The 26426-nt window shown below is 43.9% G+C and overlaps 7 protein-coding genes across 7 annotated transcripts; 3 read left to right on the top strand and 4 right to left on the bottom strand.

Moving 5' to 3' along the window:
• Positions 1-5237: 5237 nt before the first annotated feature.
• On the bottom strand, positions 5238-8602 carry DSM5745_04019 (nuclear import receptor MTR10; the record flags this gene model as incomplete). Its single annotated transcript, XM_026746035.1, has 8 exons — positions 5238-5326; positions 5381-5911; positions 5969-6394; positions 6442-7722; positions 7776-7866; positions 7961-8233; positions 8286-8378; positions 8471-8602. The coding sequence occupies 8 exons, from the start codon at positions 8600-8602 to the stop codon at positions 5238-5240; spliced, it is 2916 nt and encodes a 971-aa protein (XP_026605031.1).
• Positions 8603-9030: 428 nt separating this feature from the next.
• Positions 9031-9426, top strand: DSM5745_04018 (small nuclear ribonucleoprotein E; the record flags this gene model as incomplete). The annotated part of the gene is made up of 3 exons (XM_026746034.1): positions 9031-9171; positions 9223-9313; positions 9374-9426. 3 exons carry the CDS (start codon positions 9031-9033, stop codon positions 9424-9426), a joined length of 285 nt encoding a protein of 94 aa, XP_026605030.1.
• A 164-nt stretch (positions 9427-9590) lies between these two features.
• On the bottom strand, positions 9591-10336 carry DSM5745_04017 (5-formyltetrahydrofolate cyclo-ligase; the record flags this gene model as incomplete). The annotated part of the gene is made up of 3 exons (XM_026746033.1): positions 9591-9712; positions 9772-10284; positions 10315-10336. The coding sequence occupies 3 exons, from the start codon at positions 10334-10336 to the stop codon at positions 9591-9593; spliced, it is 657 nt and encodes a 218-aa protein (XP_026605029.1).
• A 393-nt stretch (positions 10337-10729) lies between these two features.
• On the top strand, positions 10730-11592 carry DSM5745_04016 (Protein rot1; the record flags this gene model as incomplete). Its single annotated transcript, XM_026746032.1, has 4 exons — positions 10730-10843; positions 10900-11014; positions 11070-11248; positions 11296-11592. 4 exons carry the CDS (start codon positions 10730-10732, stop codon positions 11590-11592), a joined length of 705 nt encoding a protein of 234 aa, XP_026605028.1.
• Positions 11593-11849: 257 nt separating this feature from the next.
• On the bottom strand, positions 11850-12472 carry DSM5745_04015 (uncharacterized protein; the record flags this gene model as incomplete). The annotated part of the gene is made up of 2 exons (XM_026746031.1): positions 11850-12255; positions 12330-12472. 2 exons carry the CDS (start codon positions 12470-12472, stop codon positions 11850-11852), a joined length of 549 nt encoding a protein of 182 aa, XP_026605027.1.
• A 403-nt stretch (positions 12473-12875) lies between these two features.
• DSM5745_04014 (putative non-repetitive nucleoporin) lies at positions 12876-17155 on the top strand (the record flags this gene model as incomplete). Its single annotated transcript, XM_026746030.1, has 4 exons — positions 12876-13158; positions 13214-15765; positions 15819-16448; positions 16541-17155. The coding sequence occupies 4 exons, from the start codon at positions 12876-12878 to the stop codon at positions 17153-17155; spliced, it is 4080 nt and encodes a 1359-aa protein (XP_026605026.1).
• A 1092-nt stretch (positions 17156-18247) lies between these two features.
• DSM5745_04013 (TauD/TfdA dioxygenase family protein) lies at positions 18248-19540 on the bottom strand (the record flags this gene model as incomplete). Its single annotated transcript, XM_026746029.1, has 3 exons — positions 18248-18360; positions 18448-18782; positions 18858-19540. 3 exons carry the CDS (start codon positions 19538-19540, stop codon positions 18248-18250), a joined length of 1131 nt encoding a protein of 376 aa, XP_026605025.1.
• Between the last annotated feature and the right edge of the window lie 6886 nt (positions 19541-26426).

Below are 26426 nucleotides of genomic sequence, written 5' to 3'. Positions count from 1 at the left end.
TAGTTCTGTTTTAAGTTATTTTTATTTTTTTTATTTTTAAAGTTAAAACTAGCTTTAGACTTTTTCTTCTTCTTGGCCTTTAAGGCCTTATTATACTTATTAATAAACTTTATATAAATTACTGCCGTATTTACTTTAAGCATAGTTTTTAGGGGTTTTTTTAACTTTTTTAAGTGTAAGTAAATATTTTTATTATAAGTTTTAGTAAGTACTTATACCCTAAACTTTGGATTATTAAAGTGCGGGCCTAATTTTATAAAGCAGAGTTTTTAAAAAGTAATATTTTAAGTATTTTATTATTTAGTTAAAAAATACTGGGTAGCGCGGTGGCCCTGGTTTATAACTAGGTTAACTTATATATATATAAATTTTTTAAAACTTGCTTAGGTTTGCTTATTATTTTAAAGTTTAACTTAACCTTTTTAATAATTACAGGCGTTTTTTAAAGCATTTTAAATAATAAATATAATTTTTTTATTATTTATTTAAAACCTTTTAGGAGCATTATAAAAGTAATTTTCTAAATTTTTAAATTAAATTTTAAGCTTTGTTATATTTTTTTTTTTTAACTTTTTAACCTTTTTAAACTTAATCTTAGGCTTTTAAAAAGTCTTTTTTTTTTTATAATAAAGCTTATAATTCTTAATAGCCTTTTAGTACCTTTTTTATATATATTTAAAACTTTTAAACCCCTTAAAGCTAGCTTTACTAGCACTAGGTTTTAAAGGCAAAGTAGCTTTAAAATAATAACTTAAGTTATTTAAGCTTAACTTTAAACTAGAATTAAAAGAATTACTAAAATTAATTTTTTTTAGGGCTTATTAAAAGTATTAATAAGAAGATTAGCACGGGGATTAATAAAAAAATTAATATAAAAATTAATAGTTTAATACTATTTTAGCTCCGGGTTATAGGGGTAACTTCCCCTTATTTTTTAAAAAAATGTCCTAATTTTAACACGTGATATTAATTATATTAAGGTTAAAAAATAAATAGGCCAGGAGTTATAGTCCTAAGCCACTTTTTTTTTAAAATAGCTTTAGTTATAATAAATTTTAAATTAATAGGCTTTAATAATAATATAAAATAGCAGGGTAAAGAATATATTTTACCCTGTGCTTTACTAAGCTAGTAAACTAAATTATTTAAGTTAGGTTTTTTTTTTTAACTATTTTTAATAGTAATAAAATTTTTAAGTATAAATAAAAAAGGGGACACTTTTCTAGCTATTTAAGTTTAAGTTTTAAAAACCTTAACTAAAATGCTTGTAAACTACCTTTGCTTACCCTTTAAAAATCTAGTTTAAAATACTATTATTAAAAAAGTTTAAAAAGTAGTAGGTAAAAGCAATTTTAACTATAAAACTAATAAGTTTTAAAAATCTTTACTAATAATAAAAATATTAATAAAAAAATTTAATTAATAAAAATAAAGTATTTTAAACCCTGCTAAATAATACTAAAAAAGTTACTTAAAAATTTTAATAAAGGCTGGCTTTAAGGCTATTTTATAAACCTTTAAGCTATGCTTAAGCTATTCCTAACTAAAAAGTAAATATAAGTTTAAATACTTTACGCACGGGTTTTTACTCTAGCCTATACTTAGGGCCTACCCTAGCCTTGCTTAATTAATAGCTAAAACCCTAAATATTAATAACCTAGTTAAGTTATATAGCCTAATATAATAATAAGGTATGCCAAGCCTTGGCGGCCTAAGGCCAAAGCTTAGGCTACCTAAGGTGCTAACTTTGGACTAACAGTGGATTGGCTCTGGTGACGTCAAACGGAAAAACGTTGGCCCTGACAATTAAATACAGGAATTTTTAATTACTTATATAAAAAAAATACTAAAGGCTTATATTTATAATTTATACCTTATATTTAGTAAGATATATATTTTTAAATATTAAAACTTTATTACCTTTATTAAAAAATTAAAAAACTTTACTAATATGGTTAGGTTATAAAATCCTTTATTAAAAAAAATTTTATATATACTATTATTATTAAAAAGGTATTTTTATATTTTTATAATTTTTTTTAGATTTTCTAACGCGTTTTAAAAACCTTTTTTTAAATTATAATTATTAAATATAAATATTACACCTAGACACGCGCTAAAAACTTTACTTAATAAAAAACCTACCTTATAAAAAAGTGTACTAACTACCTTGCCTTAATTAAATTAATATTTTTAGGCCTTTTTTTTAATTAATTAATTTTTTTTTAATAGTAATCTTAAGTAAGAAGCTTATTAACTTATTAAAATAGCTATTTTTACTAACACGCGGCCTTTTTTTTTTTTTAATAATTTTTATTTTTAAAAACTTTTTTTTTTTTAATATAAAGGCTTTAAATTATTATAATATTACTAGCCTAATTTTAAACTAGTACTATACTTAAATTTTAAAGCTTATAATTATAAAGCTTTTAAAAACATGCTATTTTAATATTATTATTAATAAGATAACTATAGTTAATAAATAGTAAATAATAACTATATATTTTAATACTTATAAAAACTCCTTTTTTACTACCTTAAAAAACCGGGGGATATAGCTTTAAATATAGATTAGGTTTTTAACTAAATATATAATTATATTAAAAAGTATTTTACTAAAAATAAGGCTAGTATTAACTTTTTTTATATTAATTTTTTATTTTTTAATACCTATAATATTATAATAATTATATAGGATTATTTTATAATAAAGCTAGGTATAAAATATATTTTTTATATTTTTTATAATTTATATAGCCTTTAGCTAGTTATTAAAAATTTTTTTATTAAATTTTACCCCTTTATTAAAGCTACCTTTAATAAGGCCTTAAAAATTATATTACACTTTATTAAAGCGCCTAGGTAATTAAAAAAACTTCACGCCTTTTAAGTTATTAAGTATAAAAATACTAAAACCTTAATTACTTTAGTTATTACTTGCTAGGGATCTTAATATAATATACTTATTTTTATTTAGTAAACTTAAAAAGCTATAAAAAACTAGGCCTATAAGTTTATAACATAACTAGTAAAAAAAACTAATTTTAAAATAACTTTAATTTATATTAATCTAGTTTTTTAAAATAATTTAAATAACCTTATTTAACTGCTTAAGCTATTAAATCTAAAAATCACTATTTTTAAAGGCTAGTAATTAAATCTTATAATAATAAGCCTTTAAAATTACCTACTTAATAATAATAATACTAATAATAATATTAATACCTAGGTAACTAACTACTAGTTAAAGCTTTAAAAAAACCTTAAAAAAAATTAATAAAGCCCCCTTTTAGTACTAATTTAGTTTAGTATTTTAATACTAAATAACTTTTTTAAATAAATTAATAAATAATAATACTTTACTAGCTTTTTTATTATTTTTATTTACTTAATACTTATAAGCAGGTTTTGCTGGTAAATTAAAAATAAATAAAAAAAATTAATAAGTTATTAGTTAAGTATAGCGGCTAGGAAGGTTTAAATAGCTTTTTTTTATTTTAAAATTAGTAAGACTGCTTTTATAATAAAGTAATTTAAAAAAAGAAACTACTTTTATAGCCTTTTAATTAGTGGAATAAGTAGGCAAGTTTTTTTTACTATATAAATTTTATAAAAAAAGAAACTAACTTAAGCGCTTAAATAAAAATACCTTATTTTAAAACTTATTAATTTAGCCCTTTACCTTTATTATATAACTACTAATTTAATAATAATTAAAAGATTATTTTTTATAATAAAGCTATAATATACTAAACTTTATAACTAGTTAGGGATAAAGCAAGTTAAAAAGCTTACCTTTATTTAATAAAATACCTACTTTATTAATAAAATTTCTAGTGTTTTATAAGCCCTTATACTAAAAAAATTTAATAAAATAATATTTATTAAAAATTAAAAGTTAAAAAAAAGTTTTTTTTAGCTTAGTAACTTTTTAATTAACATAAATAAAAAAAATATTATAAAGCTAGCTTAAACACTTAGTAAATAAGTTTATAAGCTTATTAACTAGTTATTATTTCTTTAGCTATATAAATAATCTTATATTAATTAAGTTTAGGGGCTAATTTATAGGTAGTTTAGTAACTAGCAAGTAGGTAGTTTAAGGATATATATAAAAAAAAATAGCTATAATAATATTTATAATAATATTTTAAATAAAAACTTTTTATTAGTTAATAAAAGTAATATTATAAAGGTCTAAACTTACCTGCATTTATGTTTTTTAAAAAAAAGTTAATTTTATATATAAAATTAGAATTATTACTTTACTAGTAGTTTTTTGCTTAATAATTTTACTATAATACTAACCTAATTAAAAGGCGGTAAGTCACGTGATTTTATTTTTTTGTTAGGAATTATTCCTTACCAAAAAAATCCTTAAATTTCAACTTTCCGTAATTACCGTCAGCCATTTTGTCCATCCCTAACCTACATTAGTCCAACACGAGTGTAACGTTACTAACACGTGGGAAAGCACGAAGGTTTGAGATATGGCATATGCCCAGTTGCTGCAGGCTTGCAGCTCCAAATGCCGAATGCCGACCCTAGCCCCGGCCCTCCATGGAACATACATCCACGCGCCCAGGCCGCGCAGATTCCCGTACCGGGAATCAACTAGGCAGAGGAAAGAGAGGAAGGGGGTTAGCGAAGGGACTGGAACGCGGGGACGGTCGAGAACCGAGATTTCCAGATATCCAGACAGAGACCGGTCTAATTTCCTGCACTAGAGATTTTACGGTAGCTAGACTACAATTACATGGCTGAGCCTGGATGGAGGTGGCGTTCTCACAATCCCATCGGCCCATCGTGGACCGTGCGTGCGTGGCTGCTCTGAAACGAGCGCCTCATGGCAGAAGAAATACATGATTGGTGAATGGTAGTTACATTTGTTTCTGAGGGCTGAGGTCGTTCAAGGCATCCCTGCTCTTTTTTTCCCGACAGAGTCCCATGACGCCATGCCCAGGTGCGTGATTTACCTTAGGTAGGTATAGTAAATGGTAAGTAGGTAGATATCGGAGGACGGTGGGTGCCGCCAGAAGCTGAGCGTCGAGACTCAGCACGTGGCAAGGCGGGTTGTTTTGTCTCGTTTTTCGCCCTATGTATGTATGTATGATGGATGGATGGATGGATGCCGCCCAGTTTCGTTCTGGATCTGTTCCATTCCATCCTCCTCCCTTTCTTCCCAAAAGAAATGAAAATAAATTGGAATAATATGAAGACAGAGAGAAAGAAGAAATCTACCCGCTGAACCGGAACCGCGTGGCTTCCAGCCGCCCTAGACCTTCTCTCGGGGCCACATTCCGACGGCGGTAGGAGTTGGTAAAGTCTAGCGTGCTGTTAGCCAATGATACGAAGTGAACAAAGGCTGATGTTTGCTTACCTTGGAGGAGAGCGCGGATCTTTCGTGTCTCTCCCGACTGAACCTTGTCAGAAATTCCCTTGAGCAACCGTTCCGCTTCTCCCGCCTTCATCGTACCCGGGGGGAGCATCTGCAGAGTCGACTGCACCCAGCTACCTGCTTCTGGAGGCATTAATTCGAACATGGACATCATGAGACTTGAGGCGTCAGGGAAGCACTCTCCGGGGAAGGTGAACATCATCCCGGTGAGGATGCGCTGAACTAGGACTGGTCCTTGGGATGCGATCAGCTGTTTCACAGCTTCCTGGACCTCTGGTGGGTTGGAGTAAGTCTTTCCATCTGGCGCGGTAAAACTAGACACGGCTGGCTTGTCAAACGCAAAACTGAAGAGGTCGTGGTAGTAATGCAGGGTCGCCATAAGCGGGTCAATTTGCTGTAGGGTAAGGGAGCTGAGTGCAGCCGAGAAAATCGGCACTGCAAGTGACGAGCTGATGCACTCCTTAGGATAGAATCGGACGGCATCGGAAGAAAGGCGGAAGAAATCCTCAATTACTGCTTGTGTGTTAGATGCTGCAAGGCAAAAAATTGGTATAACAGGGTAGAACATACCATCGGGGAGGTTCTCTGGGGGCAGGTCGTTTAGAGTGCGTAGGAAAGCTGTCGCTTGTTGTTCGTAGAACTGGAATACCGCTCGACTCGTTGCGGGGTCAACATACTCTGCTCCCTCGGAGAACTCTCGCACCACGGCATCGGTGGCCCATAGGAAACATCCTTCACGAGAAACCTCGAATCCACTGGCGAGACTCTGGGCGAGCGTTGGCAGCAGGGGGCTCATGGCAGTTCTGTAGCTGATGATCATGTTTCTCCAGCAGCGACATACCCGCTCCAGGATAGGCGTTGAGTTTGTGAAATTCATGACGAGTGTGGTCGTGATGGGTAAAACCTCGCCACAGTACTTCACTGCCGGGTTTTCTTGGTCTGAGGCCACATACGGGTTGACTACTAGGATGAATATGGTAATCAACTGCAAGTGATCTGTTTCAAGTTAGCACGAGGCATCTGCAAACTGCAGGAATACTTACCAGCAACAGCGCGCTGGCCCTGTTCATCCTTGGCATTATTTGCAAGGTTCATGATGCGCGCCATGATAGGATCACAGAACATCTTCATGGTCTCGTAGATTTTCTCTAGCGGCTGCACGGCCACAACAGCCGCTACACCCTCTGTCACTTCCTCCTGACTGCTTGGCTTCAGTTTGTCAATGACAGACTCATAGAATGAATGCAGCTGTGCGATGTGTCCTCCGAGGAGTTTCTGGCAATCCGTTCCCAGGAACTTAAAAGCCAAGGCAGAAGCCTGAACGACCTCCACGGAACTGTGTTGGAAGCCAGAAATGACATAGTTGAGCTGTGCCTCAAGTGTCTCTGGGTGCTGCGCTGTCCATTCGGTGTAGCGTGCAAGCGCCATGATAGCCTGGAACCGGACCTTCTCTTGGTTCGGAATCTGAACTATCAGAGGAATGACCTGCGGCAAGACCGCGCTTTCTTCCGGATCGACCATGCGGCCCATCGCTCTCAAACTGAAAAGCGGTGCCTCGAGTTCTTGCCAGTTCGGGACGTGCTCGTCCGTCGACTGGGAGGCGTACTGAGAAATCCAGTGCTGAATGACCTGGTACGCTTTGGACAGACACTCTGCAACGCCTATAACAACACAGCAGTCTTTGAGGACATCCCCCATCGAGTGCCGGAACTGTCGGAACTTTTCTTCCTGCTCTCGGTCACCTCCGAATAGATCGGATTCTCCGTCCTCCGGGCGCGGGTACTCGAGATGTTTGATCATGATATCCACCAATTTTGAGAAGATGTCGCTGTAGACGGCCCGCGACTCGGCATATCGTTCCAACGTGACGTATTGTTTCAGCTCGTACCAGAAGACGAACGTGATGGAAACGACATCGCGCTCCCAATCTCGCGCACAACACTCCAGCACCGCTTCCACAAGCTCGCGGAACTGCGCAGGCATACGCGCCATCAGGACCACCCATGCTTCACCCGCTTCGGCAAATAACCTCGTGATGCCCCGGAACGCTTCCGTATCTTCCGCTTCGGCGAACTCGGCGATCTTAGGGCGAAGTGACATAACGCGTGGGAACAAGGCCTGAATGAGAGGTAGGGAATCATCCACTTCGCGGGTGTCTCGGTACAGAGTGCACATGCTATCGACAGCGGCGTCAAACGATGCGTCGTCATCCAGAGCTTTCACAATGACGTCCATCAAAGGCGATTCCACGATCTTCGCGGCGGGAATCTCGCGCATCCAGGATGTTATACAATCGAGAAGACGGGGGTTCGTAGAAGCGGCGGCTAAATGCAGGCTGTTAGCATGACGTGCGCAGCAAGCCAGGAAGGAGACGGACGGGAAGATTGAGCGTATTGAATCAGGAGATGCATGACTTGCTCAGCATTGTCCTCCAGCAGTTCTTTGGTCCTCAGTGTGAGTTCATCTTCCTAAGGCGAATGTATTAGATCCTGAACTATGGCCGCGCAGAAAGTCGTCGCCGTTCGATGGTGAATCATGGAATGCTGAGTTTGCCGAACATACAGATAGATTGATTTTGCGCCCCTCCGTCACTTCTTCCGGGAGGATCCTGAGAAACTCCAGCACGCAGTCGCCGGCGCTGCTTCCGAGTGAAGAGCCAACAGTAACCAAGACGTCCTTCCACTCGATCATCTGGATCGCAAGGCTGGCTAGACAGACGCAAAGCTGTGTTTGGATCGGTCGGGGCCCCGAACCGAAAGCTACCAGGAGATTAAGCACTGAATCCCTCAAAGCGACTACTGACTCCGCAGGCAATTGATCGAGATCGAACATAATCTGATACAGTCAGTATATCGGTATGACTCCACGGGTTCCGCTACTGCTTCACCTTTCCCTTCAACGTCGTCGCGGCGAACAGCTTGGCCTCTACCGGGACATCTGGTGACTGTAACATCTCATGGGTGATAGTCCATGCTTCGACCTAGGTAGTAAAGCCAGCCCATCAGTATAAACTCTTCGTAGACACGCGGTAGTCTGCCGTGGGGACCGGTGAGGGGCTAGGGGCGAACGAACGGATTTCTGAAATTTCTCAAGGAACTCATGGGCGTGAGCTTTCTCTGAGCGCGGGACATTGCCTTGCATCGTAGCGACCGCTGCTAGGACGGGGCCAAAGGCCTGTCCGGCGGCGTCTGCTTTGCTGGCCATCGTCGAAGATGTGTAGATGGTTTGATGTGGGTGTACTCCGTGGGAGTGGGAAAGAGGGGTCAACTAGGCCGGGCGGCTCAACACCAGCGGGTTTCAGTCATGAATCATTAAAAGAACAGAAAGAAAATAAGAAGCCAGTTATTTGGACTGTGAAAGGCCGCGGAGGTGCGCTGACTGGACGTCAAACAGTGGTCAATAGGTGGAAGTGGGATGGTGACTGATGATCCGCTCCCAAGGAAAAGTTGGTGAGCCGCAACAATCAATGGCGCCGAACTGCCTGGAGAACCCGCGGCGAGCTTCAGACCATCTTTTTACCTGCCCTTAACACCCACAAGCGCATTCAACCACGTTATTTCGTCACAGCAGTCTGATCATTGAGACTTGTTCCGATATTATAGTTTATATACTCTCGCGAATTAATAGCCATCATGACCGGCAGAGGAGGCGGAGCCGCTCGCAAGACACTGCTTGCGCCGATTCACTTCATCTTCAAACTCCTTCAGCAACGTTCAACAGTCTCTATCTGGCTATATGAGCAGCTCGCATTCCGAATCGAGGGAAAGATCAGAGTAAGAAGTTCTCGTTGCGCATGAGACGCCATTCGCTGACTGTATGGCTAGGGGTTCGATGAATTCATGAACCTGGTCGTCGACGACGCCGTGGAGGTTAAGCTGGCCACAAAAAGCGAGGAGGAGAAGAGGCGGCCATTGGGTATGGACCGATTCCTTACTGCTACATTTCTGGTGATGCTGATATGTGTGTTAAATATAGGTCAAATACTGCTCAAGGGTGACAATGTCTCCCTCATCCAAGCTGTCCAGTGATCGCGAATCGCACCTTATCTACAATCTGAGTCCTCATTAAAAATCTACGAAGCTCTCGATTTTCCCGCTCTACGAACATCTTAATAACAGCTATCTACGCTGTACCGCTGGAGGAAACGGATGGAATAGACAAATCTGCGGACGGAACTGTTTTGGGGATTCGATTACTGCTGGCGCACGAGACACCGGTCATCACCAACTATCACGACATCTACAAGCCAGTCATGGTTGGTAACGGGAACTTCTTCGGGTGGGGAAAGCGTTTGCTCCTTGAGAGAGGCGGCGACTGTGATATAGTCAGGAAATTCATTGCTCTCCTACATCCGATATAGGGTTGCGGCTCACCGAGTAAGGGCATGCTTCGCGTGCTTAATCCCATTTCAGCTTCCCATCTCAAGTATCTCGTCAAGAAGCTGTCATAGTATCCTTTTCCATGACCCAGTCTTCTGAAACCGGTATCAAAAGCCATTCCTGGCATTACGATCAGGTCTAGCCCAGACGACCCAGCCGTAGTATCCTTAGCTAGTGCCTGGTACAGGCCAGTTCCGCCAAAGCAGTTCTTCTTGCTTTGAGCTTGTGCCTTCGTGAGCGACGGGATGCCCCATTTGTCAGGCTCCAGAGACATGAACTCCTCCATTGAGTCCAACGCGAGCATATCCATTACTGACGTCTTTTGCTGCGTCGTCGTGGTCTCAATGCTATGGATGTATGGCACAAAGACTTGCTTATTGTTCTTCAAGGCGTCTTCCACTATCGCTGTAGTTGATAGCTCACCTGACGGCATTGACAGGTACACGCCTATTCTCTCGGCCTTCTGGTACTCTGGTAGAGAGAACAGCCTGTTTGCAACGGTTCGAGCTGTAGATGGTCAGTTGAAGTTGCGCCCACAGAAGAATGGCGGGCCAGACATTGAGTGACGATAGAGTCAGCGGGAATTCTCTGTAGGACATCCCGCATTCTTTTGCGAAGCTCCTTTTTTGCTGCTTGTACTCCCGCCATGAGTAATATTTCGACCTTTGCCCAAGGTCTGGGGTTTCAGTCGATATGTGTATATTGGACTAGATTCAATGTGGTTCATGGTAGAGTATGATGTCGACTCATCGCCGAAGCTAACAGCTCGGTCACTGGGGGCTTGGCAGCATTCATCATTGTTTTGGTTACATGGTTGGATCGGCAGGCCAGTCGAGCTCCCTTGGAATGGCTAGGCACTATGGATTGCGCCCTTGATCGAGATGAGAGAATCCTCTCAGCTTCGTGATCCTCGTCTTGTCCGCTCACCTCTTCACAGTTTCACGTAGCAACAATGCTTGCGATATACTTCGTTGCTAGCCTTCTGGCGAGCCTTGCTAGTGCCCGCAATGCCGCCGATCTAGTAGGGACCTGGACCACCAAGTCTCGCCAGGTCTTTACAGGGCCTGTATGTTTTGAGTTGATTTCTCTACTATCGGACATGAGCGCTGATGGCTGCCGCAGGGGTTCTACGACCCAATCTTGGATGAACTCATCGAACCGAAGCTTACGGGAGTCTCCTTCTCTTTCACATCAGACGGATACTTCGAAGAAGCTTTCTACCGAGCTGTTTCCAACCGTTAGTATATCTGGCGGATTGTGGCGATTGCACTTTAATGACCGTGTCAATGCAGCTCAAGATCCGTCATGCCCCAAGGGTATCATGCAGTGGCAGCACGGTACATACACCGTTGGCAGTGGTGGCTCTTTACACCTGAAGCCGTTTCCGATGGACGGTCGTCAGCTCGTATCAGATCCGTGTTCGTCCGCGAAAGGGTTATACTCCAGATACAACCAAACAGAAGAGTACAACGTACGTTGAAACCCGACATGGCTAAGAGGTCACGCTAACCACGCCAGTCTTTCACTGTCGGGATTGACCCATACTATGATAGTATGCGCCTTGACCTGTACTCGTTCGATGGGTCGCCTATGATTCCGATGTACCTTGCGTATAAACCACCGGAGATGCTGCCCGCCGAACCTTTGGAGTCGATAAGGTCTAAAAGAGCGAAGCGTCACATTGACGTTGAAGCGACCGGGCCTTTCGACTTGACGACACTCGTTAGCAAGGATAGTCTCGTGGATCCTGACCGTTGGCTGTGGATGGGTGTCGTCATGAGCGCAATGGGCGGCGTTGCGCTGTTCTTCTCCTAGCGTCAACGCAATGAATCAAGATATTTTGTTTTGACGTGATAGCGTTTTTGTCAATCGTAGACTAGACGAGCTCCATCCTGCTGTATAGGATTCCGGCATCATATCAAGGCCTAGCTGTATCGCACTGTCAGTCGTCGACAGTAGAGCTTGGTGCTGCCGCAGGAGCAAATTGAATCAGATCGTAACCAGAGATTTCCGTGGATCATATAATGGTACAAGGTTAATATACAAATGCTTTCGTCCCATGAAGCAGTCAATCAAGCAGAAGACACAATCTCCTTCGTGATCTTCGCAACCTCAGATCGTTCCGCAGGCTTGCCGTCCAAGGGACCCTGAGGCGCAAAAAGAGACTTGAGGACAATACCAATCTCAACCTTCGCGCCAGCCGCCTTCATCTTCGAGACCTGCTCTGACACAATCTCCTTGATCTCATCGACACCCATTGTCTGCACTTGGCTTCCGTATTCCTCAAGGATCGTCTGGGCCTTCTCCTCCTTCTCCTTGAGATCCGGTCGGTCGGCCTCCGCGAATTGCTGGGCCGAGTCTTTGGAGGCGGCAGCGCGCTTTCGGATCAGGGCTAGAAGCTGCAGGTCTGTTTGAATGGGGGAGGAGGTCTTTTGTGAGTTGTTGGTTTCGGAAATCAGAGCTCGAATGACATTCAAGCTGGCAGTGGAAGTTGATCAGTATAAGCCTTGTAGAAACATTGATCGCATCGACATGACGGTGACAGAACTTACCGATCAGTATCTTTTGCGCGCATAGCAGTCTTGAGGTCAGTCTTCAAGGTAGCCAGCAATGGTGGCAGAGATGGGCTCGCTGTCGAGTTCCATCGCGCTTGGGAGAGGCCCAGGCGGGTTGTTTGTCGCAGAACTCTGAGCATTGCTATCTGTATGATGCCAAAAGTGGAATGACAGCGTAATTGAAACACAGTCTGATTATGTAGAAGCTTGTTTCGACTGTGTTTATGAGGCAGAATCGGCGAGTAGCGGAGGTCCAGCAAAAGGCGGAGAGAAGCTAAATCGGGCCCGTGCGCAATTTTGTTCTTCGCTCTTATTATGAAGCCGCTTGATCATTGTTTCTCCAGAGCTGGCTGTCTCGACTTCAACGACAAAACACCAGCTGTGGGCCATCACTTCTCGTTGATTCGTGTTTTTCTTCCTCCCATTCTTGCCTTCCCTCATCGGCCTTCCTCCTCTCGAGACAGCTTCACTTCCCCGGCCCTTGCGCTGAACGGATCTCTTCGACGCCGGGGAGCGCGATCACTCGGACGGCTTTGATGCACCATGTCGTACCCTCAACTTCCGCCCCTGACGCCTCTGAAGCCTCTTCCTGGCGCTTTCGAGACGCCGGCGCCCGACAATGCGCTGTACCCACCGCGAACCACATCATCGGCCCAACAGAGAGCGCAACGATCAAGCCCGGGTGGCCCGCCTGTACTGCCCAGGTTTCCCCCGTCAATAAAACCAGCACCCCAGGATTTGAACACAGAAGAACGTGCGGCGCGGACGGTCAATGACACACTCACACAGGAGGCGCGGTACCCCGACCTCGATAGCTATTTATCTCGTAAGTGGACGCGACTGGACATTTTCTACAATCCAAACTGATGAGTCGACTACAGAGGGCTTTTCATCCGATTATGACATCCCCGAGTCATCAACATGGGCGCCTTTTCAGAAAGTCAAGATGTACAGCATCCCCGACCAGATCTTCGACCAGTATAACCTAGCACAGGTCTCTACCAGCATGGGACTGTTGGCGGAGCTGAACCACGCGTGGGTTGCCATAGATAACGCATTGTACCTCTGGGATTATACGCGCACGAATCCGCAACTGGTAGGATTCGAGGACCAACCGAACAGCATTAACACGGTCAAATTGGTCAAACCGCGTGCCGGAGTGTTCCTACCTAGCGTTACCCATTTGCTCGTATTAGCAACAACTGCAGAGATTATTCTGCTGGGAATGAAGTGTGAACCGACGCCTGCAGGTGGCAAACAGGTGACGCTGTATCAGACGGGAATGTCTACATCTATCCGCGGATTAGACATTCACATCATCGCTTCGTCGGACGTGACGGGCCGCATCTTCTTTGCAGGGTCTTCCGACAACGACGTATATGAGCTTACATATCAACAAGAGGAGAAATGGTTCCAGGGTCGGTGTTCCAAGATCAACCACACAAGGTCTCGCATCTCACAATTAGCGCCGTCTCTAAAGAACTTCGCGCTAAGGGCACCGGAGCAAATTGTGCAAATGGAGATGGATGATTCCAGACGGCTGCTATATACATTGTCTTCGGATTCTACCATTAGAGTATTCCACTTGAGGCCAGACGGATCAGTTGTTCTCGCCATCACGAAACCAGCGCTCGATATCTACGCCAATATTGGTCACATTATCGCCTCGAACGAAGCGCTGAACTCAAAAGTGAAGATTGTTTCAATCAGTCCCATCTCGGCCGCTGAAGCGTCAAGATACCATTTGATGGCTACCACCGCCACTGGTTACCGCATCTACCTGAGCGCCACCGGTTCGTACAGCTGGTCCCCTGCTCCGAACGGCGCCAATGCTCCAACGAGCATGCAAGCCCATTATGTCAAGACGCCTCCTTTTGACAACCCTGCCCCTGTGTATCAAGGCCAGAACCGTTACCAACCCTCGCTGGCAGCCACCAGGGTTCCAATTTATACCCTCTCTCCCACTACTACCTCAGCACGCTACCCTCCGGGTTACTTCTTCTGCTTCACGTGCCAGGACAGCACACAGAAATCAGATACGTTATTTATCTCGGCTCCGGACTCAGGGCGCGTTGCTCGGTCTCAAGAGAACGTTCTCCCAGGCAAAGCGGCAGAAACCGGTATATGGCTATCGTTGGGCAGTAGAATGGAGGACCTCGGAATGAGCTCACCAACAACGCCAGCTTCGACAACCCCTAGTGGCTTTGGTAACGAACTCGCCGTTCAATTTGAGAACCCATCCGCGGAGATTGCGATCCTGACGAACACGGGCATTCACGTGTTTCGAAGGCGGCGTCTCGTTGACATTTTTGCTGCTTTGGTGCGTAACGGAGGCAGTGGGGGTGAGGAAGGTCTTGAGGGCGAAATCAAAAACTTCATTCGCACTTACGGACGCGGCGAGACCCTTGCCACTGCCCTCGCAGTAGCCTGTGGACAGGGTGTGGAGGTTTCTACAGACTCTCGGTTATCAAAGATCAATGACCCCGACGTGCTTGAGTTTGCCCGTAAAGTTTTCGTCGAATATGGCGGCCGACCAACGCTGAATGAGAATGCTGTCGCTGATAATTCAACTCCCGCCATTGACACAGTCGTCCCGTCACCCCGACACACGGGAATCGCTCTCTATGTATCACGAATACTACGGTCGGTATGGAAGAAGGAAATAGCGACAACTGGCGGCGCGCCCGGCGCTGCGCAAACAATCTCATCCTCTTTCCCACCAGCTAAACTGCAGGCCGTCCAACACGATCTGTCTGCTTTACAGGAGTTCTTTAAAACAAACAAGAGCTTCATTGAAGGACTGAGCGGCCCCGAAGCACTTGCGCGGGTGTCCACAAAGCAGGAAGAACTTGAGCTCCAGGCAGAGCATCGTGCACTTCACTCGCTTGTGCAGCTGGTATCTCGCACTATTGAAGGTATCTCGTTCGTGACAGTTTTGTTCGATGAGAAGGTCGAAGAGATCGTCGCATTATTACCCGAGGAGTCCAAACAGAAATTCCTCAAACTAACATACGAGGAACTTTTCAGCACTACCAAGGGCCACGATATCGCAAAGGAACTGGTGAAGGGAATTGTTAACAGAAACATCGCAAAGGGAGCCAACGTCGAGACGGTAGCGGATGCCCTACGCCGGCGATGTGGCAGCTTCTGCAGCGCCGAAGACGTCGTAATCTTCAAGGCGCAGGAACTTCTCAAACGTGCTACCGAAGCCGGCGGCAACTCAGAACTGGGCCGCAACCTGTTAAACGAGAGTCTACAGCTCTTCCAGAAAGTGTCAGAAAATCTGCCCATGGACTATTTAGAGCCCGCAGTAGAAAGTTACATATCGAACCAATTCTTTGGTGGTGCTATTCAACTTGCTTTGAATGTCGCTGGCCGATCAGACAAGGCAAATATGGGACAGGCATGGATGATGGACGGCCAACCGTCACCGGTAAGATGACCTCATTACCTTGCCCTTTCCAGTGTTAACAGGCAACTGTCTAGGATCCTCGGAAAGACTACTACCTGTTCCGGAAACAATGCTACGAGCTGGTCTTCAAAGTTGTTCTGGCGGTCGACAAGCTTGCTGCCCAGGATCCTGGCGTTGTTGACGGACAGCTAACACCGATCGCCAAACGCAAGAATGATGCTTACTCCATGATCGCCGCATCAGAAGATCAAGTATTTTTGACGTGCTTATATGACTGGTACCTGGAGCAGGGGTGGAGCGATCGGCTACTGCGATCTGAGTCTAAATTCGTCGTTGAGTACCTCAAGCGAAAATCAACAGATGACATTTCGCACGCGGACCTTTTATGGCGGTATTACACCCAATCCGAGCGCTTCTTTGAGGCCGCGCAGGTCCAATTAGAGCTCGCCCAAAGTTCTTTCATCCTCCCTCTCAGCCGGAGAATTGAGTACCTCGGCCAAGCACGGGCCAACGCATCAACCTTTACACAAGACGTGGGCCGACAAGCCCGACAGCGTCTACTGCAACAAGTCTCCAACCTCATCGACCTCGCAAACGTCCAAGATGATCTTCTACAGCACCTAAAGGACGACGCACGGATACAGCCCGAGGCCAAAGCCAAGGCTCTGGAGGAAGTTGACGGCCCGATCATGGAGGTCTCTACCGTATGTAGCCCTATGCATTTACCCCCACGCCGCCAAACCCAAATCCCCGAAGGCATCCCACGCTCGAAATCGTGACTAACAACCTTATCCAGATATTCAACCAATACGCCGACCCCGCCAGCTACTACGACATTTGCCTGCAAATCTTCCACATAGCCGACTACCGCAACCCCGCCGACGTCCGCGCCACATGGCAACACCTCCTGCAGACCCTCCACGACGACACCGTCGCCCTCGGCTCCTCCGGCCCCCTCCCCTACGAAGCCGTGATCGACAAGCTCCGCTCCCTAGGCGCGCGCCTGCGCATGTCCGACGCCGTCTTCCCAATCCCCATCCTCCTCCCCATGCTCGAGCGCTACGCCCTCGAACACCAGCGCAACGTCGGCCCCGCCACCTGGGTTATCGACACCTTCTTCGACCTCGGCGTCGCCCATGAAACAATATACACGGTCCTCGAATCAATGTACTACACCGACGAAGCCCCCTTCCACGGCAGCAACCGCAAGGTCATTGCGCGCGACCTTCTTTACACCATCGAGCATTGGTTCCATGATACCGTGCGTCTGGGTGGTGTGGTCTTCGGCAGCGACGTTATTGCCGACCGCGTGGAGGAGATGCTTACACTGCTTATGCAGGGCGGGATTAGTGCGGATCAGATGGCGGTGGCGCATGAGTTGCGCGCGCGGATCCAGAATATTTTGCGATGAGGTTGTTGAGCTGCGTTGGGACACTTAGGTTAGGTTATAGAGTAGCTACGTTACGTATTTAAAGGTTATTTGTTCTTTCTCTTTTCCTCCGATCTTCTAGTTCTTTTTTATCGTGTTCTTTTGCTGTTTTGGCTCGGGTGTAATCATTGTGCATATGCATTTCAATCTCTTCGTATACGGAGTACTCGTTCTTGAAATGCGAGGGTGTTATTCATCTGGGAAGGTATGTCGAGGGTTTTAATTCTTCTGTCCTTTACCAATTCTAGAGTCGCTGTTCTTTCTGCGCGCAGGCATCTCCCAGCGGGTTTAGCCACACCGTAGGCTTAGGATGCAGCACCGGGGACTCGGTGATGTAGCCCATAGTCTAATGGTCTCTACCGACAATGATAATGAACGAGCCCAGGGTAAAGCAGACAATGCAGCGATGGAAAGAGACACAATGTTCATGAAATCATCTCTATGTTCATTAAGACCGTTACTACAAAGTACCGGTAAAAAAAAGCCCCGAACAATCCAAGCGAAGCAGTTTTGAGCAGACGACTGTATGGAAAAACAAGACCAAGCAGCCACGAGATAATCAAAGCAAGGCAGTCTATAGGGTTGGCGCATAGGCGTGGACAGGGGCATCACACAAAGATCGAGCGTTCGGCTGTAGTGGAGGGAAACCGAAAAGGAGATACATGCCCAAGGGGGAAGAGAAAGCGAAGCGAAGCTGCAAAAGGCATGTCTAGAACCAACGAAAAGCAAACAAAAGTTGAAGTCGCCCAGGAACGATAACAATAAACAAATGACAAATAAATTTAGAGTGCATCAAAACCGTCTATCAAAAATCGGACCGAGGTATCAGCGAAAAGCGAAAACGAGATAAGAAGAATGCTGCAGATGGAACAAAGAAATGGCGATTGGCACATGCGGGGCCAGCGGCATGCATGCGAGCGAGCTAAGCAATTTGACCGTGGGCGCGCAAATTAATATCGATAGATGATGGGTTGACGTCAAAGTATTATTTTCCCGGGAGCGAAAAACTGGGAAGATTCCGTAAAGGAGTCGGCAGCAGTGCGAAATTAGAGAAATCACGAAGCTGCTGGTTGCTCATTCGAATTGGTCGTAAACGGGGATCGGCTTTTCGCCCAGCGCACACAAGCGGAAGATATGGCGGAGTTTGGCACCGTAATCATCGTCGATATAGTCGACGATGGCTGAATCTGGAGGGGTGAAGGATTTAGTTAGTTTGCCAGTTCCACCGCGTTTGAGGCTAATGCATGGCAGAAGGGTAAATCGAAATTACTTACGGATGGTGCTTCTGTTGTCGAATATGACAATGGTCTTGGGCTGCCATCGTACTCTAGCTTGGAAGTCGTGCCCGGATACGATATGCTGCATGAGAAAATCGAGTAACCAGCGCTGCTCGGGCTCTTTGAGACCCGGGATCTTGGTGATGAATTCCCCGTTGAACCATAGACACTTTTCTCCAGTCACAGGATGAATGCGCACCAGCGGGTGAACGGTATCGACGGCGTCTTTACGCACCAAGCTACCAGTAAGACGGGCGTGGTTGATCATCTTCGTAGAGGAGTGGACTGCGCGTAAAGTGTCGAGCCATGAGCAAAGGGTGGCAGATAGGCGCCTGTTCTCCAGTGTTAGCTCTGTATGTACGGTACTTTTGTCTAACGTTTGTCCAAAACTCTATAGGTGGACTCACTTATAGGCCAGATCGGTCGCGGCAAAAACAGTATCGCCTCCAACGTCAGGGCCTTCTAGAAGACCCAACATGACATAACCGGGCGGCTGGATCTCATAGCTCACATCCTGATGCCAGAGAGTGGTGGTTGTGCGCTGTTCCAAAAAGCGAGATATTTCCTCGCGGTTTCCATCGCGGTGGATGATATGGAAACCTGGGTAACCGCGCACAGTGCCGGATACGGGCTGATAGTTTGGCTTGCCAAAGTGGCTCATGAATGCCGCTTGTGCGGCGGGGCCGGCATCAATCAGATCTTGATTGGGGAAAGCGACAACCTTGCGCTCCGAGACAAGAAGCGCAAGTTCATCCTTAGCGGCTGCGGAAAGTTGGCTCAGTTGCACACCTTCGAGAATGCTGCCAATTCGGGGCTGAATGTCCGTAACTTTGACGTTCGGAGTCAAGAGGCTGGGCTTGGATTTGTCCTTGACTCGCAGCGCAGGATCCTCGTAATCGAAATGGGGAAGAGGATCGAACCAAAGCTTGTCCCATGTCGGAAGATATTCGGGATACCTCGTCCGCAGGTGGTTCTCCTTTGTGACGTCCACGTATGGGATATTGATGTCGTAGCTTATTGGTTCCTGCTCTTTAGAAGCAGTTACCGGCTGCGCCTTCTTGGGCCTCAGAACAGGGGCGGAGGAAGGCATTGCGAAGATTTATGCCGTTGTAGGAGTTGTTGAAGATCTTTTGCGCTCTCGCTATGTGAAAGGGACAAGAAAGAGAAGGTGCAATGGAGAGGTTGCTTCCTTGGGTGATACGAGAAGTATAAACTGATACGCAACGGGATAGGGGAACGGTCAAGAATTTAAAAGGCCCTGGTCAACTTTGAGGATCGGAGAGAATAGATCAAGCTGATGGGTTCCAAAAAATAGGAGGAAGAGCATCAATAAATATTAATTCTTGCGACACAAACTCGTCATTGTCGTCGGGATAAAAGCAGCTCCTTCTTAAGGAGGAAACATGGCCAAGTGGATGATGGTCTGATAATAGTTGCAGCACCATCACTGCATCCACCGGGAAGTTTCGCTTAGACTACTGTCTCCTTCATATCCGGGCCGGTCAGCGTGCGATGGGGGCGTGCAGATGAGCTGTGTTCCGCGATACCATGGCGAGCAGGGGTGCCATCGGTGGCCGGAAGGACAACATACAGCACTGGAATGGAAGTCGTAAAGGAGGGGCGGGTGAGGGGCAGCGGCAGGCCAATGGGCCACTCAAGGGAGAGAAAGGGACTCGAAAGAAGTCGAAAATCTGCAAAAAATGAATGGGACGGAAAGACGAATGGAGGAAGCTGGATGAAAGGAGCTGGAAGCACCATACGGAGTTGAGTCCGCGATTGTCACAGGAAGCCAGGAGAGAGGCGGTCAAACGAAAGCGCTTCGACGGCTCATCGTCGGCACATATCTTCTGCAATCCACGAACGAACAGTTGTCCCAAACTAGATACCTCATGGATGCGATCATCGGGTTGATTGGATCTTGGGTTGACGATGCACGACTAAGCACCGTCGTAACCGTCCACTCTCTGCTCCCGGCCTGTTCCGGGGGACTGGCTCTCCAGCGTTCATTCTATCAGTGCCGGGAACAGTTTCACCGCTCAACCCTGATGCAATTCGAGCGACCGATAAGAAGCCGAGAACCGCAGAAGGATGAATAAGTGGGACCGTAGAGCTAGCATGCATGATGGCCCAATATCATCGAGCTTTTGAGCCTGTTTCTTGCACCAGAGCGCGCAGATTCTGGATCGTTGAACATGCCCTTTGCAGCAGCTAGTCTAGCTGCCCGAGATTTGAGGAAGCAGCTGTACCTAGCTTGCGGTAGCTTTGCTATCTTGCATTAGTCCTTGCATGGCTTGATGGATGATGGTAAAATCCCGAGCAAGGCGTGCCCCTGCTTTGTGTCATAGTGGCCTCAGTTGGCGATAAGGCATGTTCCACATCTGTAGCACAATCAGTACAGCATTTCTTTTGTATTACATGACTGGTTCAATGCCGCTGGGGCACTGCATCGAATGTTCCGGGGCTTCGGTTGGTGGACTGAGAATATTTCCTTTTTCCTGATTGATAAGGCGAATGTAGGTGGTATTCCGGAGCTATCCCGTGCCACGTTAGTACCATAGTGGGGTGCAAATCAATATCGTATCTGGCCGTTCTGGTAGTACTTCATTATGGGTTGGGCGACGTCGGAGATCATCCTTTCTGATTCGGATAGTTCAATATTTTCACCGAAGTTGTGGGAGGAGGGTACCCCGGGGAAAACAGTCAGTATCTACTCTGTAGCTTCCCCCGAAACCCAAAAGATGCTTCGATGGAACGACGCCTTTCATGTCCTGATAGGCCAGCCTTGCATTATGACGAGGCGAAATCTAGGTTGCACACGGGTTTCTTAAGCCGGCCACTACCAGTGGTTCCTCAGAGGGGCGTATCCTTGTAATGGTACGCTTGTATACTGGAGATCGTTCGTTTGGTTCATCGAAAGGGTGCAGAAGAAGGTGATGCGCTTGTTTCAAGCCACGCATCCTGTGAGTATGCGACCTTCGTGACTCCATCTCATTCGGGGTTTCAGTGCAATGTCCGCGGTTTATCTTGGCCCTTGGGGTCCCCACCCCGGAGATTATTCCAGGCGGTGGAGAGTCAGAAAAATATACATCGAAATCGGTCCCAGGAGACCGGCTAAGCTGCATAAGGTCTTCTCCCTATACCTCTCTGAATACCTCTCGTGGAATCAGAACGAAAAGTGCAAGGTTTGTTATGGTCAAAGCATTATTCTACTGCAAAGAGGCGAGTTTGACCTGCATGCTAATGTCAGATGGCGAGCATGATGGTTTCACGGGCCAAGTGCAGATGATATCTCAATTGAGGTTGCAGACAGCCATGCATCTAGCATTGCCTAAAAGCCCCATCGGTTGATGATATCAATTTGTACTACGTCGGAGTGGTGTCTAACTGGCAGTCAAAGACGATCTCGGCTGCTCCTCGAACCGGGACGGGAACTTGGTTGATCGAGTTGCTGCAGTGGAAACATCAAAGGATCAGGGATCAGGATCCTGGTTGAAGGGAGTTCAGGACTGACGGAGTGATGCCAGACGAGCAGGAGATGGCAATCTTGGGACATGGTCATTCGTAGACGGCTTTAGCCTTTGTGTGTCTACTCCAGATCTCGCATCGGGGTCCCGGAAAAACGTTCTTCGAAGGTGCTCCGGAGTCCGTACCTTTTGGGTCCCGGGGAGGGTCCACATGGATTCTATGCTATGTTCGAGAACAAGCGCATCATTGGATGAAATGTGTACAGCTCTGGCACTAAGCATAAGGTTCCCGTGGCTTGCCCCAGGCCCCCAACGATCCAAGAGCGGGTCTAGTCCTAATCTCGAAGGCGAATTGCTAGTCAATAGACCGGCAACTTCAAAGATTCCAACGAGACAGTTGGATCGGGGAGACTAACTGTACCCTTTATGCAGCCCATGCAGTAGTCCGGCTGTCCGGTTGATTTCGAGAAGACACTGGAGAACATCCTTCACCTGGGACTGCTGGAAGTACCCAGTCTACTGATCCTTGCAGTAAATTGACGGTATCACTGAGTCAGGCCAATTACCGGGAGAATATGCAACAACAGGACGTACTTTCGAACAGGCCCAGTCGAAAATTGGTTGTCTTGAGTACCTTCGGCCTTGTCGTCATGCTGGGCTCCAACGGGCCATGATCACAAGCCGAAACGAACAAGGATTCGGCATATGAGGGGAAGTGGTCAGAGTTGCGGTGAGACGCTTTCTTTGACGATAGATCCCATTCCCAACCCGATGCGAACTTGCGAAGTCATGGACGATCACTCTCTCTCGAAGTTTGCATTAGGTCATTGATTTCGCTCCTCGAACGCCGAGGTAAGGGTAGCCGGTAGCCCTGTGAAAGAAATGCAATGTTAAATTATACTACAAGGCCAAAGAGGAACGAAAAAGCAAAGTGAAGGCTTCCAGCATTTAGGCTGGACGCTAAACTTTACTTACCGCAGATTGCGTACATTCGCACGATCCACGCAGCAAATAAGCTATGTTTAGGGACCTCGAGACGCGTGAGTTGAAAAAGCAATTATGCCCATGGCCCAAGTTGTGCCTTATCTGTGCCGGCCAGGCCGACCTTCCACTGGCTTGGTTCTGGTGAACGGCGGGCCCTTGGACGTTCTCGAACCTGGTCTCGGGCTTGGTGTTGCAAGGAACTTTCAAGCCGTGCTTTTCCCTCAAATCGTACCAACCGGTAGTCACATGACTACGCGCCTTCCTCCTGAGCGCGTTTGGGCTTCACCAGAGCGTCTCTCCAAGTTGAGAACCTGATTTTCCACTTATCATCTCCAAATCTTGCATATCGTTTCTTTCTTTGTTTCGGATCAAGGCCCGCCTGTCAAACAACCATGTCTTCTCTTTGGAGTCGTAAGCGCGATTTAATCTACTTCGCGTTCTTTGCAATCCACATTCCTATCATCTTCTGTGAGTTGTTCAACCAGCCCCCGCCATGCTTCCCGGCCTCCCCGCACACAGACCATCCAACTGCCGAACACGGCACGCTATGGCTAATTGTCTAAGCTTGTGGCCATTCTTTGCGATGCAGCTACGCTGCAGACCTCACCGATGTCGGATAGTCCAGGTACGGATTCACTAACGCCGGGTGGTATGACATTCTTTGATAGTGGTTGACGCCGTCCCCGTCCTCCCCGGTCTGCTTGACAACCCGGTCTCCCGCCAACTTCGTGATTTCTACATCGCTACATACCGGGATAAGTTCTTCGAGGGTCCGGTTCCAGCATGGTTTACCTCCTACACGTGGATGGAGATACTCTACCATGTTCCATTGAGCATCTGGGCTCTCGGCGCCCTGTTGAGAAGTATGCCGACCCACCCCAGTCCCTCCTCTGCACAGGAAGCTATTGAAGGCTTGAGAGCTAGCCCTAGATTCGCATCCCGCCGTTTCAGCCTCGAATTCCGCGTCAGATGTCTTGACAAGTTGACTCTTGTGCTCGGTGGATAACTAACTCGATACTGCAGATGATCCCTTAGTCCCTGCCCATCTGCTCATTTTCGGCTTTCAGTCATTCATCACCTCCTGGACCTGTCTTATCGAGGTTTGGTCGTGGGAGGATCGCACCGTGGCCGAAAAGCAGAATCTCACCATGCTGTATGGCCCTTATGTTGCCCTTGGTACGCGCGACCCCACTTCTTTACAACCCTTGGAGCTTGAGCTAATCTCTGCTTCTGTCCTAGGCGCGTTTATGGCCTTGGATATGTTCGGGCGAATTCGGTCGAGCCTCCTGAACAAATCGAAACGAGAGTGATCGTATTCATGCCGCTCTTATCTTTCTCCACACAGGGCCGAGCTCTTCTAAGGACTTGAGATAAGGAGATCGTACGGTGTAGGAGCCCCCATCGGACCGGGGGGGGGTTTTTAGAACAACAATATGACGGTAGTTTGATAAAAAATTGTTTTGTCAGCGTTGAATAAAAAATATACATTTTTAACAGTTAAATTTTAAAGACATTAACTATACCAGAAATATAAAATTATATTAAAATATTATTAGCCTCTTGGCATCGTGGTTTCCAGGGCAACGTTAACTAACTTATATAATAAGTAGTTAACATAAACTTATTTTAATATAATTATTAAGTTAATAAAATCCTGTTAATATTAGCCTATTATTAGAGTATGCCCGGTAATATTATACGTAATAATTAATAGCTTAATATTAATTATAGTTAGTATTTTTATAATATACTTAATATTAAAAAAAGCTAGTTAGCGCGAGTTAATATTACACGGGTAGTGTAAAATATTAAATAATATTATTAGTAAATTAGTATTAAATAATACCTATGGTAGCTGCGCGTTAAATTACTACTATTTATTAATTAAAAGTAAGCCTATTTACTAATAATATATTATTAAATTTATCGCGGTGTTTTTAATTACTATTATTTAATAAAATTATTTCCTGCTTTAGGGTCCCTATTATTTTTACTTATTAATTTTTACTTATATAATACCTTTAATAAAATATAAATAAAAATACTAAAAATAATTAGTAGGATTAAGGTAAAGCAAGTACTGGCGTTAACTATAAGTTATAATAAAATAGGGAGCGGGCTAAGATAAACTAATAAAAAAATAGCATAATTTTTATTTTAACTAAATAAAAGGCGGAGAAGGAACAGGGCTAGAGTTAATAATTAGTAAAGAAAATAATTAATAGTTAAATAAAAAGTTTTAGTCCGGGCAGGAAACACGCTTATAAAATATGCTTATATATTAAAAAAGTCCGTGTTTTAAAAAATACTATACTTATAAACACCTATTATTAAAATTTTATAACCTTATTACTTTAGGTACCACTAATTATTATTATTTTAACTATAGTATAATAATATTTAATTATTAAAAACTAGACTTATAGCTTTGGCATTAGCATTTTATAAAGTTAAGGTGTTATTAATTATATATTTAATAATATATTAAAAGAATATGCGCCATAAAAATAAAAAAAAATATATTAAAAAAATATTATAAAGTTTATAAAATAGTTTGCACGTATAATTATAAAGTTAATAATAAAATTTTAATTATTTATATTTATTAATAATCTAGGAAACTAAAATAAAGGTGTGATAACCTTAAGTAGGCTAACCAGGTATAAAATAAAGTACTAAGAGGGCTATTTAATAAGGGATTAATATTAAATCTTAAGGCCTAAAATATATAAAAACTAACTTTTAGTTAATTATTCTTTGCTAGGGTGTTGGCCTTAAATATATTATTAAAATAATAATAATATTATTATTACGTGGCGGGTTAATATTACCATAACTTTTATTTTATTAGTTCCCTTATTTTATTAGGGCTTAGCACCCGTGGGTGTAATAACTTAGCCCTTTTTTAATTAAAATTAACCTAATTATTAAATAGCTTTAATTTTTATAATAAATATATTTTATTATTATTTTACTTTGGTTTCGCGTCTAATTATTTAGTTTTTTTATTTAAAATAATTTATTATTAAATGCGGGGTTATTTTAAGGCTTAAAATAATATTTTTTTATTAATATTTTACTTTTAAATAGCTTTGCTTTTAGTGGCTAAAATAGCTATTTTAGTAAATAATAAAAGTTTTAAGTTACTTTTTATTAATTTAAGCATTAATAAATTATAAATAAGCAGTATTTTATAAATAATAAAAAGGTTAATATAATTATTATAATACTATGTTATTAGTGTTATACAGGTAGCTAAATATAAAAAAATAAATTTTTATTTACTTTTTAGTTTTTTTTTTTTTTTAACTTTTTTAATTTTTTTATCTTATTTTTTTGGTTCCCCTATTTTATTTCTTAAAGTTTAATATCTTATTTTTTTATTTTTTTACTAGCTATCTAATCTTATGGCCCTTATAATAAGGTTTAAAATTTATTCCCCTTTTTTATTAAAAACTACTACTATTACTACTAAAAATAGTAATAGGAATAGCAAAGGTTCCTTAAATAATTTAAAAAAAAGGCAAG

Source organism: Aspergillus mulundensis (assembly GCF_003369625.1).
Source record: "Aspergillus mulundensis strain DSM 5745 chromosome Unknown scaffold_3, whole genome shotgun sequence".
Lineage (NCBI taxonomy): Eukaryota > Fungi > Ascomycota > Eurotiomycetes > Eurotiales > Aspergillaceae > Aspergillus > Aspergillus mulundensis.
Note: the sequence above shows the minus strand (reverse complement) of the source record. Positions and strands in the feature narration are given on the sequence as shown.